Source organism: Microchirus variegatus (assembly GCF_963457635.1).
Source record: "Microchirus variegatus genome assembly, chromosome: 21".
Taxonomy (NCBI): Eukaryota; Metazoa; Chordata; class Actinopteri; order Pleuronectiformes; family Soleidae; genus Microchirus; species Microchirus variegatus.
Window position 1 is genome coordinate 11,179,244 of NC_139822.1, and position 20,551 is coordinate 11,199,794.

General features: G+C 39.1%; 1 protein-coding gene across 1 annotated transcript in view; it reads left to right on the top strand.

Moving 5' to 3' along the window:
• Positions 1–20,551, top strand: part of adck1 (aarF domain containing kinase 1) — a gene marked incomplete at both ends in the record, with an annotated part of 62,434 nt that overhangs the window by 28,202 nt on the left and 13,681 nt on the right. The window contains 5 exons of the mRNA XM_083907506.1: positions 13,399–13,557; positions 14,990–15,148; positions 17,265–17,381; positions 18,091–18,240; positions 19,514–19,711. Coding sequence (XP_083763632.1) covers positions 13,399–13,557; positions 14,990–15,148; positions 17,265–17,381; positions 18,091–18,240; positions 19,514–19,711 — 783 coding nt within the window. The remainder of the gene's footprint in view (positions 1–13,398; positions 13,558–14,989; positions 15,149–17,264; positions 17,382–18,090; positions 18,241–19,513; positions 19,712–20,551) is intronic.

A 20,551-nucleotide genomic window follows, 5' to 3' on the forward strand; every position in this document is an offset into this window, starting at 1 on the left:
CAAGAATAGAACTTTTCCCGGATTTCCGGGTTTCGGATACAGTTGCCCTTACCTGTGCTCTCGCATGTTTTACTGACAAAGAAATCCAGGAATTTAGCGCATTGTGACAATGAGTGAGGAAGTCAACATTGCATGTTTTATATCCTGTACTTAGTCTGACGAGTACCACAAAAACATGAGCGAGTCATTTTTTTCACACTTTGCCGACTGATAGGGCCTCCAGAGTCCAAAATGTAAGGAGTGAAATGATTAAAAAGTTGATTATGCATAATATGACCCCTTTAATACTTAATGTCTGTCTGTCCCAAATGCTATGTCCATCACTACCCTTCATACTGTTCCTCTCTGTGTCTTTTGTGTTGGTTTTTCCACATTAACCCAGTACTTCCTCTAGAGAGCAGTGCTCTAGAGAGTATCAACTTGCAGGCATCAACAAACATGGCAACCATTGCGATGAGGTTATTTTATTGTGCTTGATCCAAAAATAGGCTGGAACGCAAGCAGATTTTTCAGCGGTGGAATGTAAGACCGCTAAATGAAAGTTGTCCCGTTAATGGGAAATATTATTCAATGACAAGCAGAATTTTCGGTAACGCTTTCTTTTACAGTCCCCTAATTACCTGGTATTTAGCTGGTAAATTCATGGTAACACTAAAGTGTTGCTAGGTAATTACCAAGGGTAATAAGATAAGTAAATACAGTGAAACCGTTGCCAAAATACTGGGTAATGCACGGTAATGTACTCGGTAAGTAAAGTAAAACTGTACTGTAAAAGAAAGCCAAGCTTGTTTCCATGTAATTACACACATTTTTAGGGTTAGGTTTGTTAGATTACCCCTTGGGTAAATAGCTAGTAATTAGGGGACTGTAGGTACCTGCTTATTACCAGTTTATAACCCAATAATACACTTACATTTACCATAGTTTTGCCATAGTTTAGCTGTACATACCTTCTTATTAACAGCAGTAATAACACGCTATAATTAACTATATAGTTACCAGGTAAATGCCCAGTATTTTGGCAACAGTTTCACTGTATTTACTTTCTTATTACCATTGGTAATTACCTAGTAACACTTTGGTGTTACCATGAATTTACCAGGTAAATACCTGGTAATTAGGGGACTGTAAAAGAAAGCGTTACCGAATTTTCAATATTTCTGTATGTCTGCTGCGATCTTTGACAATTTGCCTCGCCGGATAGCCCCTCGAATCAAACATGCCATGTCCCACAGCGCGCCAGGGAGAGAAGCCGAGCACCTGGCAGTAACTCTTTACTTTAAATGTCTGTATGGACTCTCCTTTACCCTTCGAGAGTCGATGATTGGACTATTGACTCTCACTGCCGCCACGATTCCCAGTGGTATCGCTCTGTTTTGTCCGTCATCGTAAGCTCCCCTGCGGGACACACAATGACGGACGATGATCTAGTATAAAGAAGGCAAACTGCAGGTTGTTTTGACTTCTCTCAAGTCCTGGAGCTCTGGGTAACTCTGCTGCGCTGCAAATTGATTCAGCAGTTTCTTCCTGAAAACTTTTCTTGGTCTCATGCCAGGTGTGTGAATATATATAACATAGTGAAAGCAAGATTGAGGTGAGTCCAAAATAAGCACAGATGGTGTTGCTTTTCTGTCACCATAGCACTCTGCACTCCATTACTAATATTGTTAAGACAATTTTAAGTAATGAAGTTGTCTATTTTCAGCTTTAATGTTGTTATTCAGGTCAGCACAGATCAGGTACTTGTGAACAATTAAAGCGAATATCTGTTAAAACGAGTCACTGCCTTCTACTGTTGGGAAAGAGCATAATGAGATTTTTTTTTTTTCAGTCTTGTATTGATCACATTTTGTGCACACCTCGATACATACTCTGTATGGACAAAAATATTCAGACGCCTGACGATTACACCAACCTGCCCTTTAATTAAATATTCAAATACATACACAGTATTCCTACAGCTTCCACACTTCCTCAAGGTATTTGAAGTGCTTTTATGGGAATTTGTGTCCATTCATCCACTCAAGCATTGAGATGCTTGATAGGGTTGAGGTCAGTACTGTGTGGGTCAGTGTCTTTATCGTCCTTGGCTGGACACTGGGGCACAGTCATGACTCTCCTCAAACACAAAGTTGGAAGCATAGCATTGTACTGGTATACTGAAGCGTTCAGACTGAGGCGGTTAACTTGAAATCATTATGAAATTTCCTAAACTTCAGTTAATATTTGTGCTCTAAAAATATGATAATACCTTGAAAGTAGATGTCCAAACACCCTCAAGTGATTGACGCATAATTAAGACAAAGCACATTATTTTGGGTTCACAGTTTGACAGTTTAATTTTGCTGCCTCTCTGAGGGTAAGAACATGTTTTTCTGTTCCTGCATGTGAGGCGGTCAGGAAGCAGGCGGGTTAAATAAGGCAGAAGTAGGAGATATGCCTGACATTTTGTCCTCATTTCATTTCATAAGCAAAAGCCTCACTCCTGATGTAGCCGTTAATGCTGCTGTTAGCACAGAGAGTGGAGTCTGCTCTCCAACTAGTTGTTATGACAGCCTTTTAGAGGCTGCTCGAGGGAAAGGCAATTGTTCTGTTATTCTCAGATACAGTACATTGGTCTTGTCCCTCTGCCACACACTCCCCCTGTGTATGTGCTTGTATGTGTGTGTGTGGGAAATAAGTGACTGTGTGAACATGTTGCTGCACATTACACAGACACAGTCAGGGCCTTTTTCATAAATGTTAAGACAAAATGTTCCTCAGTCAGTGTGACACACATGATGAGATGGGATATACGGTCGGCCATTAGAGAGGCTGGGTAATAACTCCTAGTATAGCTCGCATGCAGACAGATAGACCAAGAAGCTAGAGTTTATACTGCGTTAACGCTTTATTTCAGGGGTCAGCAAGTAAGCTTGGCCTCGGGCTAGGACACAAAAATAACAAATTTAGGAAATATATTGTTTAAAAAAACATTTGCCACTGACTGTTGCTACTATCTTAAAACTTATTCAGTCGGAGATTAAAAAAACAACATTTGTGCGCAGCCTTAAGCTAACAATAGTCGCCTGGTGCTAATGTGAACGCCGTCATTAATCACCAACTTGTTTCACAGACTGTTAAGACACACATTATTTGAGAGATGTGGAGAATATAACAAAGTCAAAAAAGGTTCTCTTTAACAAACTATATTTTCCCATTTTTGTGCTGTTAATGATAACTGTGCATCATTTAAATATTGAGAATAACGGCTTCTTCTTTGAGCCTAACATATGCTAATAGTTAGCAGTGTTTTATTTTTATTTTTCTAATCAAACATAATAAGATATATTTAAATGTATATTTTTTTCAAAATAAAGGCTCTGAATATTAACAGTCAACATACAATTATTTCAAATGTAGAACCTTATTCTATTTTGTGATTACTATTAAAGAACAATCAAGTTAAGTCAAAAATTCATTATTATTTCATTATTATATAGTTACATTATATTATATTACAGTTATATTTTGACTTGCATGGGTCAATAAAATGTTATAATAAATAAGTGGATAACCTCAATCTTTGGATAATAATGAATGGAGAACATTCTTAATATTTTACACAAGTGTATTGAAAATGCTGTCGAGCTCGCCAACATACAGTCCTAGTGATTTCTTTGATTTTCCAGTTAATCCAGGAACTTCATGGTTTGATCTTTAGATTTTAGTTTTTCCGTATGAAAATTTTCACTTAAACCGGTATTTGACATGTAAATGTAGTAACATGTCTTTGTAACATTACCATTTTGTAACACTTTTTGGTCAAGTGTTTTGTAACGTGTTGCAAACGCCGGCCTATATTTGTGCACCTTTTCTAAAAGCTGACAGATCCTAATAAAGGAAGGTTATATATAGAGAGTTAATTAAAAAAATAAATAAATGCATTGTTAAGTATACATATTTTTGCAATTGTCACAATAATATTGTGATTTACAATTATTTTGACCAGAATAATAATCACAGTGTGTTTTATGTAGTCCCATGCCTAATTGTGACTGGATGTTTAAAAAAACAAAACAAAAAAAACATCTGTATTTTTGTGTAACTGAAGAGGCATGAATATATGAAAATATTGATCTGTATCAGCAAATGAGCCCTGAATATTCCCTCGTGAGCCTGAAGCATTTCAAAATAACAAAATAACACAGACCAGCTGTGTGACCAATTAAACTACATGAAACATTTGACTGATTTGCAGGAGGTTTGTTTTCAACAGAGTTGCTCAGTAATAGATGCAGTGCATCATAGACTGGTCTATAGGATTTCTCATCGCTTTGGTTTAAAGGTCTTCACTAAGCAAATAGTCCTTAATAAGTCAATTAACAATGGTCAAAAAAAACAACGATTTCTCTACCGATCATGCCTCCCGTACCTAAGCTTGAATGATTTTCAAATATCTAAGCTGTGTTCACAGACCCACACCCATTACCACTGATAACTAATGTATACCCATGTTTAAGACAAAAAATAGCTTGTGTTGAGTTATTCCTCATTACCAGTCTCTCTTTTTTTTAAATCATATTATTAACAAAAATTATTTAACCACCCCACTATTTTTTTACTACGTCTGTGAGAAAAGTCTGGGTAATCGCTGATGTGGTGCCAAAAAAACTTTTGCACTTCTTTGGCTTCAAATGTGTTTATTCATTCACTCAGTGTTCAAATATCACAAAAACATAACTTTAGTATTACTAATATTACCAGGAACATACATTTTGAGGTTGTTTGACACCGATAAAAGCAGATGTTGACGTATATTAACACATTTCGGAGAGCAATACAGCAAGTTACTTTTTGAGAAGTTAACTGTGATCATGTTATCAACATTGAAACAAGCTCTCTGTTTTTTCAGCTTCTTAAATGGGAATATTTTCTGGTTTCTTTGCTCCATTTAACAAAGAAATCATTAAAACTGAACAATTTTAATTTGTTCAGAATATCATCATTTCCAGGTTTGGCAAACGGCAATAAATGTTTTTGACATTTTACAAGTACTCGATTAATCGAGAAAATAATTGACAGATTCATCATTTTTGAACATAATCCTTTGTTTAGCTATATTTAAAACTACTCATTACCGGGGAAAGTAATGGTAGTAACTGGCAGGAGTAACTTTCCAACACTGTGCAAGGCAAATGTATTTAAGTGAAAGATGGCACTAAAAATAAGTGTTTTCCATATTTTTTCTTCAGCAGTTTATTAAAGCTTTTATCCAGAAGTCTTTTTTTATAACTTGGAAGACAATAAGAAACCAGTGGTACATGCCAATAAGATGAATAGGAGCCAAAATCACAGTGAAATCAAATTGCCTTTCTGTATTTTTTCTCCTTCCTCATTAATACTGCTTTAATTAAGGTGTACATTCAGATTGACTCCTTCCTGCATCTGTGTGGAACGTCATGATCCATTAAAAAAATGAAAAAAAGAGAGGCAACAAAGAGGGCAACAGAAGGAATCAGCCCTCGCCTCTTTTGAAGAGGCAGGAGAAGAAGTGATGCTGATGAGCGACGCTGCTGCCAGACGGCGCTGGAGTTTGGGAAGCAGCCTCAGCATCATTTCCGTTTGACTACACATGCTTTCTCTCCGAACACAGGCATTCGTTCCCATGTGTGTTCGATCCTCTCGCATGCAAGTAGCGCGTAGTAGAGAGAAGTGTGTGGCGGCGTGCTGTTTTCTGCAACATTTGCAGTGACATATGCATTCCCACTGTGCGTGGTTTTGGAGAGCCTAGCCGTAGCTCGAGCTGTCATTTCCCCCTCTGTAGTGAAAATGAGGAACGGCCAGCATGTGCAATATGTTGTTTTTTTACCAAACAGAGTCTGCATCCAGGATGAATATCACACTTTGCTGGTGATGAGGCATAACTGAAGAAAACATGGGTGCATCATGGGTACTTGGCGTCTTTTCAAGGCAGTGTAGACCATGGGATTTTGGAAGTGGCAGTGAATCTGAGGGAATATCTCTTACACTGATTGTCAAGCCTCTGATAAATAAACAAAACACAAATCATATGGCTTTTTTTCCCAGTTCTAGCACTACTTGGCCTTGACCTTACTTTTTTGTAGTTGTTGTTTTTGTTTTCCATTAGTGATTCTTCCTGATACCTGGTATTTTTTTAGTACCTGCGAGCTGAGCCGATACTAAATGTGGCGTTGACAGACTGTCGGCCACTGATTGGCCATGAGTGTGGCGTCTTAAAGGAGACATTATGTAAAATCAACTTTTAAATCTTTTTAAATACTTATATTTGGGACTCTGGAGGCCCTATCAGTAGGCAAGTAAGTGTGAAAAAAGCTGACTCACTCATGTTTTTGTGGTCCGCCTACATCTAAATACAGGAGATAAAACATGCAATGTTGACATCTATCAATTACACTAAAAAACCCTAAAAAATGCAAGAGTGCAGGGGAGGACAATAGTATCCGGAAGAGCGGAAGTCTGCAAAGTGTTCTATTCTTGGCTGCACAGTGCAGCACAGAGTTCTACACAAACTTCCAGCCTCAGAGGATTTACGTGTCCAGTGGATACATTTTATATATGACGGCAATGATCGCTTTTCCAAATGCTAACCGCTGTTAGCTGCCAGAGCCTCGGTGATGCTAACTTGGTTTCCTATGTCTCATTTGCATTTAAAGAGACAGGCACTCAAAACCGACTGTTCTGAACAGGGTTGTTTTTCGCAGGGTGATTGAACTGCTATGGTGCATCAGCCTGAAGGTATTTTGACCAAAGCATGTTCAGACATGTTCATTAGGACACCAGGGAACTATGTTAACTTGTAGAAATAGGGTATAATATGTAATATGTTTGTTATGTATTAAAAATCACCGAAACATAGCTTGTTAATATATTAATGAACAATAAATAGTCTTTATAGTCATTAATTGTCGCCCTAATATGAAACCTTTTGCACAGGACTTTTTGAGTCAAAAGTATAAAAGCCTTTGGAATAAAAATGATGAGCTCCATGAGTGTTTGAATTTCCAACAAAAGCTTTTCTTAATAAAAATAAAGAAAATAAAAAATAGGACAAATTAGGAGTAAAGTGGTACACAGACTCCTCTTTTATTGACATGCCTTCAACCATATATTGAAATGGTTGGATAGGGGATGTGAGAGATCACAGACTTTGATTCCCTCATCATCAGTTAAATAATCTCGCTCATTGCCTCCCGTCTGTGTTGTAATGATTTATGTGTTTTCAATCAGCTGGCGCCGTCGCTTGGCCGCCTGTATCCAAAATGGCCACCTCACCACAGACACTGATGTGTTGCCATCCAACTGTGTTGCCTCGGGGACCACTTTATTTGTGCCATAACTCATTTCAGGGAACGTATGCCACTGCGGGTCTCCCCTCTGGGACCGACACGCACACACACACACACACACACACACATGCTCGCACACACACACATTACCATGTTTATTAACTCCACAGCTGAGATTAACATAAGCAGTGACTGTGGTGGCTTTGAACCTGAGGCTACAGGCCAGGCTCTGTTGATATTACCGCAGCTACAAACATAGCATGTCAAGAGGTTGGCGCCTTTAGCTCCAACTTACCTTTTTTTGAAAATAATACATCAAAATAATCCAAGTGTATAAAGCTGTTTAGGTTCAAATTTTTAGCGGGATCTCTCAGATTCTTGCCGCTGCTTAAAGTGACAGGGCCATTGGAGAAATTATACATTTACTTATCCCATGAAAGCTCCCTCTCTCTCTCTCTCTGCGTGTCAGATCCCATCGGGGGTTCATCGTCATAGTGGGAGGACACTGGTGGGTGTAGACAATTTCATTCCATTTAGCATATTTGCATAATGAATAACTCAGCTGTTCCCTCACAGGATCCCATGCCTCTTACATAATGCATGATCTGATGGCATCTTCTAGAGGGCTCGTGTTCACTCTTTTACCTGATGGGCCAACATCATGTTCAAATTAGCCTCTTTTTATGTCTCACCAGGTACAAACAACTAGGGAATTCCCTCCAGCAACGCGTACAGTTTGAAGTATGGCTATTAAAGAAGATTTGCACTCGCTTAAAAAGCTATTTATTACACTGTGGCAAATTAAGTAGGGGAACACCACTATAGTACGAGGCCATAGTAATTTTTCACCTTAAAATGTGAAAATACAACTGATGATCAAAGAAACCAGTCTGATTAATAAGTAAAAGAACGATTGATGAACACTGATTAATCATTTTAGTGTTTTTTTTTTATTATTAAAACAAGCTCTCTGATTTATCAGCATTTTAAATGTGATTTATTCCGGTACTTTGCTCCACAAAACAAAGACATAAATATTTATTTTGTGGATAAAAAAATACCTTTGAGAATATCATCATTGTTGGGTTTGAGGGAAAAAGGGCAACTGTATCCAAAAAACGGAAGTCTGCGAAATGTTCTATTCTTGGCTCCACAGTGCATCACGGAGTGCTACACAAACTTCCAGCCTCAGAGGATTTATCTGTCCAGTGGATACATAGCTACGCTAGCTGCTGTTAGCTCCCAGTAGCCTCTGTGGCTGATGTCATTTCCTGTCCCTTATGTTTTTTTTTTGTTTTTTTTTAGGTGGACCTAAAGAGATACTACTACTGGCAGGGTGATTGAACTGCTGTGGTGCTTCATCCTTATGGTATTTTGACCAAAGCATGTCACAGACATGTTCATTAGGACACCAGGGAACTAGTTTAACTTGGAAAAATAGGGTATAATATGACCTCTTAAACTTATAAGAGAAACAAGCTGATCGAACATGAGTAGTTTACACATCCTGAATCCACTAAAGGTAATTCATTTTTTCCTGAAAAAAGGAAAATCCTCAACTAGGAACAGCTAGAGAATCTGACTTCCACTGCCCTGTGCTATACTTCACACACAGATCAACATTTGTATCAATTTTCTGATCTGTTATGGACCACACTGCTAATTGATTAACCGAGAAAATATTCAACAGACCGTTTTATTGCTCTGATTTGACTTGGTCAGATTTAGATCCACATCCTCCCTGGTGTGAGTTCACACTAAATTAATGACATAGTTAAAGGGGTTACACACTGATAATTTACCAGGAGGAGCCGAGACGAGTAATTCTTGTGGTCAAAAAACCCCCCAAGATGTTGTGGTCTCTTTTTAAAACTTTCTTTCTCTGATGAATTGCAGTTTTAAGGCTTCATCTACCGTCATCCATCTTGGCCTCTGATTAGCTGGGATGGATGGCTTTGTCGCAGAAATTAGATAGCAGTCTGTGACACATTGGGAAACACGACTCTGATTATGGGCGGATTAGGAGCAGTTGTCTGTGACCAGATTATTGGGCTAAAATGTATGCTGTAGTGGTTAACACTTAGAACACGGAGTGTTTTGGCTGCTTTTCCCCATTACTATGTTTAAACATGCAGTTAATATAGGGAGTATAAGAATGTGCAATATAGAGAGTCTTATATCCTTTTTCAGCACAATCTATAGGTAATCTGATGAAAATTCTCACCAACTTTATAAACACACGTGAGCAAAAGTACTCAAAATGTTTAAAATCGGATTGAACTTGTGAAATTTCGAAATGCATCACAGTTCAAAGTTTACTTTGACTTTCACTATATTTCCCTACCAAAAAAAATGTGATATAAAATGAATCATAACTTAACTAACTCAACAGCACATAAGAAGCAGAAAAAACACCTGACCTATAAACACATACCCCCAGGATGAGGACAGATCTGTGCCACGTGAACACGAAGGGTTAATTAAGAGCCATGAGTGGAAGATTGCCTGGTTAAAGCCGTATTCATTCTGTGAATAACACTACATACTTGAAGGGCGTAAGGGTGTGTGGCTGAAACAGAAGCTATGTGTTGTACAGTGTATGCTGTTTTATTTTCCTGTAAACAGGTTTGTATCAATGAGGCCGAGCCGCCTCGGGATGCTGTGGCGGTTCCTGAGCGTACAATAAGTCTTTTGTAATGACTCCAGGTCTCTTGGGAAGCCTCTTTAACCTTCAAACTAACACACTAATTAATCTGTGTGTGTGTGTGCGTGCGTGCCTGTGTCCACAGAGCAAATTGGATGCTAATGAAGGACTACCTCTTCTTAAAGTGGACACGAGGAGAGGCTCAGTGTGAGAGAAATTTGTACGGAAGGCAGATTACGTAAAAAAAAAAAAAGCAAAGCAGTAACACCATCTTTACAGTAGTTGCGTGAAACCTTGAGACTGTGTTTAGTCACATTTCCATTAGTATTGGAACTGAAATAACCAGCTCCAACAATTCCATTTTTGGCACTCTTCCCTTCGGGTACGAGTAGTACAGTATGGTCAGGGTGGACCGGATCCACGACAGTCAGCTGATTGCAACAGAAATACGTCACTCCATAGTGACTGGTGTGTCTTCAACACCCACAGCTTGACGTTTCACGGTGTTAAACGGCCAAAAACACAAAAAGAACTGCTGGATGTCTTCCGTTGTTGTCTGTTGCGTCGCGTTCGATGCGATCGTACGTTGACGTGACGGTATTTATCTCACTGTCACGGCCACAGCCCACACCCCGCCTTCAAAGTAAAGTTCTCAATCGAAACGCGATCCAGGGCTTTACCATTCCAAACTGTGCCATACTGTACCAAACCACACCGTACTGTGATAGAAACAGAAATTTGAGTTTTTGTTGAGGAAAAGGAGAAGCCCAAACAAAAGAGTCTCTATTGTAATGACATAAGCTATGTTCCCATTATGATTAACATTAAATTCATCAGTGTAGTAAATGTTTAATGGGGATTGGGCTTCTAACCTGATGTTTACCGGTTTGCATTCCCGACAGGTCAAATGCTAGGGTAACTAACCCAGAGCAAGATACCCAGTCCTCATTGTTTACTTGTAATTGGACACTCTAATTTGACCCTAGCCACATACATCCCCCGTACACCTTGTTTCCACCTCTGCTTTCCTTTAGATGTTTTCTTTGGATATTGAAAACATGCTTAAAAGTAAGCTGATGGAGACCAACCAATATTCACTATCATAGCAACAGTAGAAACGCTGCCTTCTGTTTTTGGCCGTCATCAAATTCAGTTTCCATTTTCTTCATTTGATAATATTTTGTACAAGGAAATTACTCTTACAGCACAAAAGGAAGTTATTGGTCTGCCCTGTGTAATTACATCCATCCCCCTGAATTAAGCACAATGTTACTTGGCCTCCTGGTAGGAATAAGAAAGGAGACACAGGAGGATTCATTCTAATACTCTGCACCCATGTCTTAAAGACTAAATTAAATCCCTTCATTATCATATTATCACTTGTCATTTTTAAATTACATCATATCCTTAAAACCTGATATATAAATTCACCACGCAGGTATCCATCCTCTGCTTTACAGGGCTTTTTCCAATGATAAATAGAGGATTTTAACAGCTTTGTAAATTAAGCGATCCTTTTGTTCAAAGGACAGGACAAGCAATCATTTATTATTTAGTAGAGCTTGACAAATAATTGTTTGTTTTTATAATTGTAAAATCACTATTTGTAACCACATAATCACCAAATCTGTGAAGGTTGCCCTTAAATATGCACTATATGTTATGTAGCATGTGGGTTTATTCTTATACTTTACTGTCAGTGGTTGAAAGGGGACATATTATTCAAAATCAACTTTATAATCATTTAAATCCTTATATTTCGGACTCTGGAGACCCTATCAGTCGGCAAAGTGTGAAAAAAGATGACTCATGTTTTTGTAGTCCTCTTCAGTCTAAGTATAGAAGATGAAACACGCAATGTTGACTTCCGCACTTATTGGGACGTCACAATGCGCTAAATTCCTGGAATTGTTGTGATGAGGGCAACGGTATCCGAAATGCATGTTATACATAACGGCATTGTGCCTGCTAGAGCCTGCAAATGATCACTTTTCCAAATGCTTACTGCTGTTAGCTCCCAGCAGCCTCTGTGGCTGATATAATTTCCTGTCCCGTAAGTTTCGTTTTACTTTTTTTTTAAGTTGGACCTAAAGAGATGCTACTAAACCTGCTGTGGTGCTTCATCCTGCTGTGGTATTTTGACCAAAACATGTCACAGACCGATAGATAGGGTATTATGTCCCCTTTAAAACAATCATGTGCTAGTAGAGCTTACTAACATGCTCTCGAGTCAAAAGTGATTATTTCTATCTCAGTATTTCTCTTTCAACAACAGAGTGTCAGTGGCACAGTTTAATAAGACCACCAAGTGTTCCACATATTAGCAGCGTAAGAAGGACGAGAAGTATTGGCCGACTTAATAGGTCTGTAAAAGACACTGTTTAGCTTGTATGTAATGACTCAGCAGCACAGGACTCCATTGATCCTGACACTCTTTTAAAACGGCTCCTTTGATCCCATTCGGAGCCTCTGCCTTCTCAGCTTAATGATCATTGAAACCGTCTTAACATCATCCTCTGTCACCAGAATTGGTTTAGCGCTATCTGCCGCCGCCTAACAAGATTGCATTCAACAAAGAGGTCAAACTGGACGGGGGGAATCCACCATCCACCATCCACCATGGAAGACATTTTGGTTATTGAGTCTTTAAATCTCAGTCATGTTACCATTATATAATGCATTTCTGTATTCTGACTGATTTATGGTCAGCACTATGAAAGAGCTGCAGTCTGCAGGATCACTGGGGGAAAAAAAGTCAGCTGTTGAGTTTCATCCCTAGTTTATTAAAATAAGCCATCTGTCCTGAGCTCCTCATCAGATGAGACAGAAGGACATTTCATTTGTCTGGTTTCTTTTCAGAGTAGGCAGTAATTGCTGGACCTGTATCCATGCGATTGGTCAGAAGCTGCAGTCGTAAACAGAGTCCAGAGGAAGTGCAGAAGTTTGGTGCTCTCTTAGGTTACTTTATTTACATCATGCTGAAAGGTTATTGTGGAGTTATTTATCAATAATGACAAATAATCCTGCCTCCTGTGCCCTAATGGTAATCAGTCATCCCTTCTTGTTTTGATTTTTATTCATTCATATAGTTTTACTTCCTGTCTCCAGTTGCTTCCTATCAGTTCAAGATGAATTCAGACTTTTTTATGTATTAAAATAATACTCAAAATATTTGGGGATTGATTTTGTCATTGATTACAAATCATTTACTTGACACAATCGAATTAGCTGTATCTCTACATGTCCTCTGCCTGTGATTTGTCCAGCTTCCTTCAGTTGTAATTTATCCAGCAGCTTGTAAAAAAGAGATGATCAAATTGATGATCACACCCCCCCCATGCTCCGCCCTTTCCTCCCTTGTCTCCTTTATCATTATCTATACCTTATTTATCCTCTGCTCTCTCTCTCACTCCTTTCTTCCTCATCCCTATCTCTGTCCTGCAGCTGTCCGAGTTATTTGTCTCCTTTGAGGAGACGCCTCAGGGTACAGCCTCCTTAGCCCAGGTCCACAAGGCAGTGCTTCATGATGGGAGGACAGTGGCTGTCAAGGTCCAACACCCCAAAGTCCAGAGACAAAGCTCCAAGGACATACTGGTGATGGAGGTGAGTTTGTGTCTGTTAAGCTCTCCTTGATACTGTGCTGCTGTGAGGCACAGAAAGATGATTTACTGGTGTCAAACAGCTGATTTTAACACACACACACACGCTGAAAAGTGACAAATGAGAACAAAACAAGACAATTATTGACCTCCGACTGGGTTGAGATGTTCAAAATAAAATGACACTAGTTTTGTGGACATAAGGGCCAGAAGTGAAAGTGGACAACATTTGCAGATCTGTAAAATGTAAGCTGTAATGTTACCAGACTAGTGAAGACAGCTGAATTTATTCAAACAGAAGTCAAACCATCAGACTTGGAATGGGTTCCCTGGAAATCTGAAAGGTAAATTGACATTGACTCTCTCCAACCTGCCCTAAAGTTGGAGCTGTTGACACCGAAGCATCAGAGGCAAAAATATGTTGACGATTTTGTTTCCTGTGCACATCCAAATCTAGCTTTTCACAAAGAGTCAGTGAAACACTTTGCATATTATGCAAAATCAACTTTTTAATCATTTAAATCCTTATATTTGGGACTCTGGAGGTCCAATCAGTCAGCAAAGTGTGAAAAAAGATGACTCACTCATGTTTTTGTGGTCCTCCACAGTCTAAGTACAGGAGATGAAACACCTCATTGGGACGTCACAATGCGCTAAATTCCTGGAATTGTTGTCTCTCGGAACTCCGCTTTTTCTGTATAACACGTAAGAGTGCTGGCGAGGGCAACGGTATCCGAAAACCGGAAGTCTGCGAAAAGTTCTATTCTTGGCTCCACACTGCAGCACAGAGTCCTACACAAACTTCCAGCCTCAGAGGATTTATCTTTCCAGTGGATACATGTTATATATAATGGCCTGCTGGAGCCTGCAAATAACCACTTTTCCAAATGCTAACTGCTGTTAGCTCCCAGTAGCCTCTGTGGCTGATAAGTTTTGTTTTACTTTTTTTTAAAGCGATACTACAAAACAGAGCGTTCTGAACAGGGCTGTTTTGGCAGGTTGATTGAACTGCTGTGGTGCTTCATCCTTATGGTATTTTGACCAAAGCATGTCACAGACATGTTCATTAGGACACCAGGGAACTAGTTTAACTTATAAAAATAGTATATAATATGGGACCTTTAGCCACTTCTTCCCTGACCCTCTTTTTGGAGTCCCTGCTCGAAAATGACATGCCCAAACTAAATAGAGTAAACCTCTGCAGTTACAACCTCTTCTTCACGGCTCTGGGGGCAACCGTGAAGAAGAGATCAATAAGCTTATACATTTTAGAATTTAGATTTAGAATCTTCGAAGATAAGAATCGTGATTTTTTACATGAATTCTACCAATAACTGATGCCGTGTGGGAGAGAGGAAACTCCTAGTAAGAATATGTTGTCGTGAATAGTGTTTATTATATTTCCATACGTCTGTTTTGTCTTTTGTTTTTCGAAGGTATTGGTCAGGGCCGTTCACTGGCTCTTCCCAGACTTTGCCTTCATGTGGTTGGTGGAAGAGGCCAAGAAGAACATGCCGCTGGAGCTGGACTTCCTTAATGAGGGACGCAATGCAGAGAAGGTGGCCAGCATGTTGGCCCACTACCCTTTCCTCAAGGTAAGGACACACATTTTAGAATGTGGCATTTTTTTTTCAGTTTGGCTTATGGAGTTTACAATGAGAATGCATTTTCCTGTTGGTATGCTCTGATAAACAAGCTGGAGATATTCTCAGACAGTCTGTTATAATTTGAGGCCCACATATTTAAAATTGTAGGCAATGCAGTTAATAGAGGTCGGACATTTTGACTAGTACGACAGCGTCTTCTGTCGCAGAGCAGGTTGAACAGAATAATGCGAATCATACTACTTTAACCAGACAGAGTTCGACTTCATGTCCATCATCATTTAATTTTCTTCTGTGCTTTTTTATTTTTTTAATATGTCTCTGCAAATTGTACTTGCCCCTGTGAATGGGAATTATAGCTTTTTTTTTTTTTCCCCTTGCTGCCTGTCTTTGTTCGATGGTTAAATCCACAGCACTGAAACTTCCCCACTTTTCTCATTATTTCTGTCTCTTGCTGCTTTTTACTTTACATTGTGTTGAGTTGGTATGTGACAGAGAAAGATGCAAATTCTAACTTTATGACACATAATCCTGTTCAAATGCCTGTCAATACATTCAGTAAAACCCCAGTTACTCATATTTCATGAGCATAAAATCTGTGTCATCCCAGGTAAAGTAGTTTGATTACATTTGGCGAGACAGAGAGAAAGGGGGAGAAAGAGATTCTCCCCTTTTTTTCTTATTCTGCAGCATGCTGTGTGGCAAAGTACTATTGATGTGTTTTCCTTGTTTTTTTTCCTCTCTGTTTTTTTTTTTTACTTTGGCATAGCCCTGAAGTGAGGTCCTAATGAAGCCCTTTGCGTTCAGTTTGGACTGCAAATTGGAGGAAAACTTTAGTGGTTTTTTTGTGCCGTAGAAACGCATTTGCCCTTTGATGTGACTTGGGGTTTTTTTTGCGGACAAAACCATTCTTTGTCCATGAGCAGCAGGCATTGCACGATCATCTAGCCTCCTGGTTCAATGACATGTTATCGTTCTCTGGCAAAAGCCAAAGGGCTAAAATACAGTTGTAAAAGGCAAAGCAAACCTGAAGTAGTATCGAACTACATATACAACTGACTGGTCTGAGTTTCTTTTGATGGTAGAATGGAACCAAGTGTGTAAAAAAGACCTGAATCTAAAATGTAAATCAGAAAATGACCTTCCTGTTAATGTGTGGCGTTTCCTCCGCATATCTGTGAACAGAGTGAGTCTGCTCTCTTCATCTGACAAACATAACTATTGGGAGTGGGAGCATGACACGAGGAAGTCGCCACGTATAACGTATGAGGATATTTTTTATTATTTTGTGCTGTCACAAATTAAATGAAACTAGGAGTTCATTTTAATTAGTTTAATTACACACCAACTCTGAGCACTTACAACACTTAATCAGAATTAGTTGTGGTTTTACCTGTGGCTGCTGGCGTGTGGACACGTCTCTGGTACTGGATAATCTTCTGTAGGTTGATTTTCTGTCAAACAAACGTGGGAACACTTTATTGCCTTCTTCATATTCAAAGCTTTCACCCACAGTGCATTTCCTTGTTCATCTCAGTAGGAAATAAGTTAGTATGGCACTTTGCATCCACCACGACTGTCTTATTTGCAGCCCATTATCAAAACAATCCAATTCCATTAAAGCCTTTCTCCTAAACCTACCACTACATACGATTACTGTTTTAGAAGCAATGCCAGCCAGTTTTAAATGGACATGCCATCAAAGTATACATATGTGTATATAAGTGTGTATGTATATGTGTATATATTATGTACGTGTGTGTGTATATATATTTATATGTGTGTATATATGTATATGTGTGTATATGTATATGTGTATATATATGTATATCCATATATATGTGTGTATAAATTTGTAAATGCATATATATGTAGATATATGTATATATATATGCGTGTGTGGAAAAATGTATATATTTACAATATATATATATTATGTATATATTTACAATATATGTATATATATGTATATATATGTATATATATTTATATATATATATATATATATTTATATATTTATATATATATATATATATACATACAGATATATATGTGTATTTATATATATTTGTTAACAAATATATCCTTTGCCCCTTACTGCCTTAAGGTGCCCATGATCCACTGGGATCTTTCTACAAAGAGGATCCTGACCATGGAGTTTGCTGAGGGCGGAGAGGTCAACGACAGAGACTACATGAAGAAACACGGCATCAATGTCAATGAGGTGATGCCTGATTCTCTACACATGCATGCTGCCTCACAGCTTACACAAACTAATATAATATTGACTACAGCTCCATGTGGTTGTCACACACACACACACACCTTTGTATGACTGTGTGTCCCTCTAAATCATTTTCAAAGTTGAGAACATTTTCAGCAAATTGACAAAAAAAAAAAAATCATTTTATGTGCATTCCATCCACTGTGCTCCGTAATAAGGGTCGATTTATTGAGATAAGCATTAGGTGGTGCAATGACACAGTTCTTGTGCGAGGCTTTATTACACCACTGCAAATGAAGAGTGTGCAGTGGAATGACACAATTAAAAGAATTAAAAGTGTCAGTCAAAGCTCAAAGAGGAGATACCACGAATGTAATAATATGCTTGTTGACAGAGGGCACTTAAGAGTCAATCATTTACTTCCTCTTATTCGGATGTACGACTTTAATCCTGTCGAAGGGGCCGAATAAATCTCACATCAGTGCTTCTGTTCGACAAGTCAGAGGAGAGAGAAAAAGTCATTAATGTATCTACGAATCTGCAGTTTTTAGAAGGGGGGGGGGTGGCAAAAAATGGGATGTTATTAGCTTAATCTTCTTTTTGTTCCCATTATTGAATGCTGTATTGTGCATTAGTATCAAGATATGCATGTGAATTGCATTTGATTAGTTTGAAATCTATTGAGACTTTTGTGTTGTATTGTCAACAGATCTCAGAGAATCTGGGTAAGATGTACAGTGAGATGATCTTCGTCCACGGCTTTGTCCATTGTGACCCACACCCGGGCAACGTGTTGGTCCGAAAGTGTCCTCGGCACAAGAAGACAGAGATTGTCCTGCTTGATCACGGCCTGTATCAGGTGGGAGATCTCCAGCCTGCCAGACATAAAGAAAATACCATTTGTTCTCATATTGCAACCCATTTTTCATGTTGCTGCCGGAGGCCTTGAGTGTAAAGGTGGAGCTGCAAACAAACAATCAAGATGCGCGTAAAAAAACAAAAAAAAACATGGCAACCACACACACATTGTTAGAGACGGACACACACGTTTTCATTAGAGCCACAGCACGATAAAAGCTTTTTGATAAACAGCCCATTTGATGTTGTTCTTAGCAGAGTGCAGTGTGCTGTGTTTGGATTGGTTCACCTCAGCCTTAATTATTAAGGCACATATAACTGTATGTGTGCTCATGTTGTGTAAACACACACACAGGTTAGCACAGCTATTCTTTTTAGGACACTGCACTGATTCCCAGTCATTTCAACAACCTCAACAAAGCATTATCCCTAACCTGAACCATATCCCGTCAATGCCCAACCATAACCTTAACCCAACCACAATTCCCTAACAGAAATGAGGTTGCTAAGACCAGGTTTTGGTCTCCATGAGGACTACTGGTCCAGAAAAGGTCCTAAAGAGGCAACACATACAAGAACACACACTTTCTGAATAACACACCTGCTTTCACAAACACCCACAGGTCTGACATGAATTTGGTGATTGCCTGTTCCCGTATTCATAAAGAGAATGTAGTAATAAATATGCTACTCCTTCATCTTTGACACACACGTACACATGCATGCGCGCGCACATGCACGCAAACATAAAAGCACCATTTTGCTCCTAATGACTTCAAATCTCAGCTGTCATTTTGAAGTCGCATCCACTTACACACACACACACACATACACACACACACACACATACATGTACACCCATGTACACTGTCATTTCCAGTAATATCACCAGCAGAATATTACACATTATGTAGGTTTTTTGGCTATTAAATACTGTGACTTAAGAGGAAAAAAAAATGTAAACAGAGAAGCAGCAAACTTGTATATTATATTACTACTACTATGTTTTTTTTTTACCATTAGATCAAAATGTCAATATGTGCATTATTAAGAAATAATAACACTTCATTAAACCTTTTAACAGGTTATTTATATACATCCCTTTTGCCCACGCTAGTGATAGCAGATTCATAGTCTGTGCTCTATAATTTATAAGAAAGAAAATGTGATATTATGGGAACAAAGGCAAGAAAGACAAATATGATTAATTATTAGTAAAAGCAGAAATTCTATTAAGAATTGACCTGATCACCAGTTCTCCCACTGTCTTCCAGATCCTACAACCAGACTTCAGGTTGGACTACTGTCAACTGTGGCAGGCTCTTATCAATGGTGACATGCCCAAGGTGGAGCGTTACAGCCGCAGACTGGGAGCTGGAGAGCTGTATCCTCTGTTTGCCTGTGTGCTCACTGCTCGCTCCTGGACTGCAGTCAACGCTGGTATCAGTGCTGTGCCCGTCACACACTCAGAGGTATGATCACTCACTTTCACACAGACACACGGGTCACACTTTTTAAGGTAAGCAAAAGCAGATTTTGCTCTGAGTTGAAGGCTACGCCAAAGGGCAGGTGTCAGCAAGTAATTCTGGCTTTGGACCAATGTTTTTTAAAGGACTCATGTGATACCCTATTTCTCCAAGTTAACCTAGTTCCCTGGTGTCCTAATGAACATGTCTGTGACATGCTTTGGTCAAAATACCTTGAGGATGAAGCACCACAGCAGTTCAATCACCCTGCCAAAGCAGCCCTGTTCAGAACGCTCGGTTTTGAGTGCCTGTCTCTTTAAATGCAAATGAGACACAGGAAACTACGTCAGCGTCACTGAGGCTCAGGCAGCTAACAGCAGTTAGCATTTGGAAAATTTGCCGAATCTAGCAGGCACATTGTCGTCATATATAAAATGTATCCACTTGACACATAAATCCTCTGAGGCTGGAAGTTTGTGTAGAACTCTGTGCTGCACTGTGCAGCCAAGAATATAATAGCTGTTTTTTGGTGTGTATCTGCGGCATTACCTCGTTTATGAAGCCCTAAAGTTTCGAAGAAAAACAGTTCAGCCACTGCTGAGAACGCTGGGTTTTATTGTATTCTCGGGCTCTGCAAGCCGTCTGAAAAAGCCTGGAATCGTGACGTAAGGATCCCATCTCCTGAACAGCAGATCCTCCTGCTCCAGGCACTAGTCCGTGGACATCCAGTTGTGTACATTGAACCGCAGAGGAACAAAAACGTCCGTTGTGTAGGTGTTTCACTTGTGACAGTGTCTTCTGACTCTAAGTCGTAAAAGGGACTGTGGCGAAGAGTCGTGACAAAGC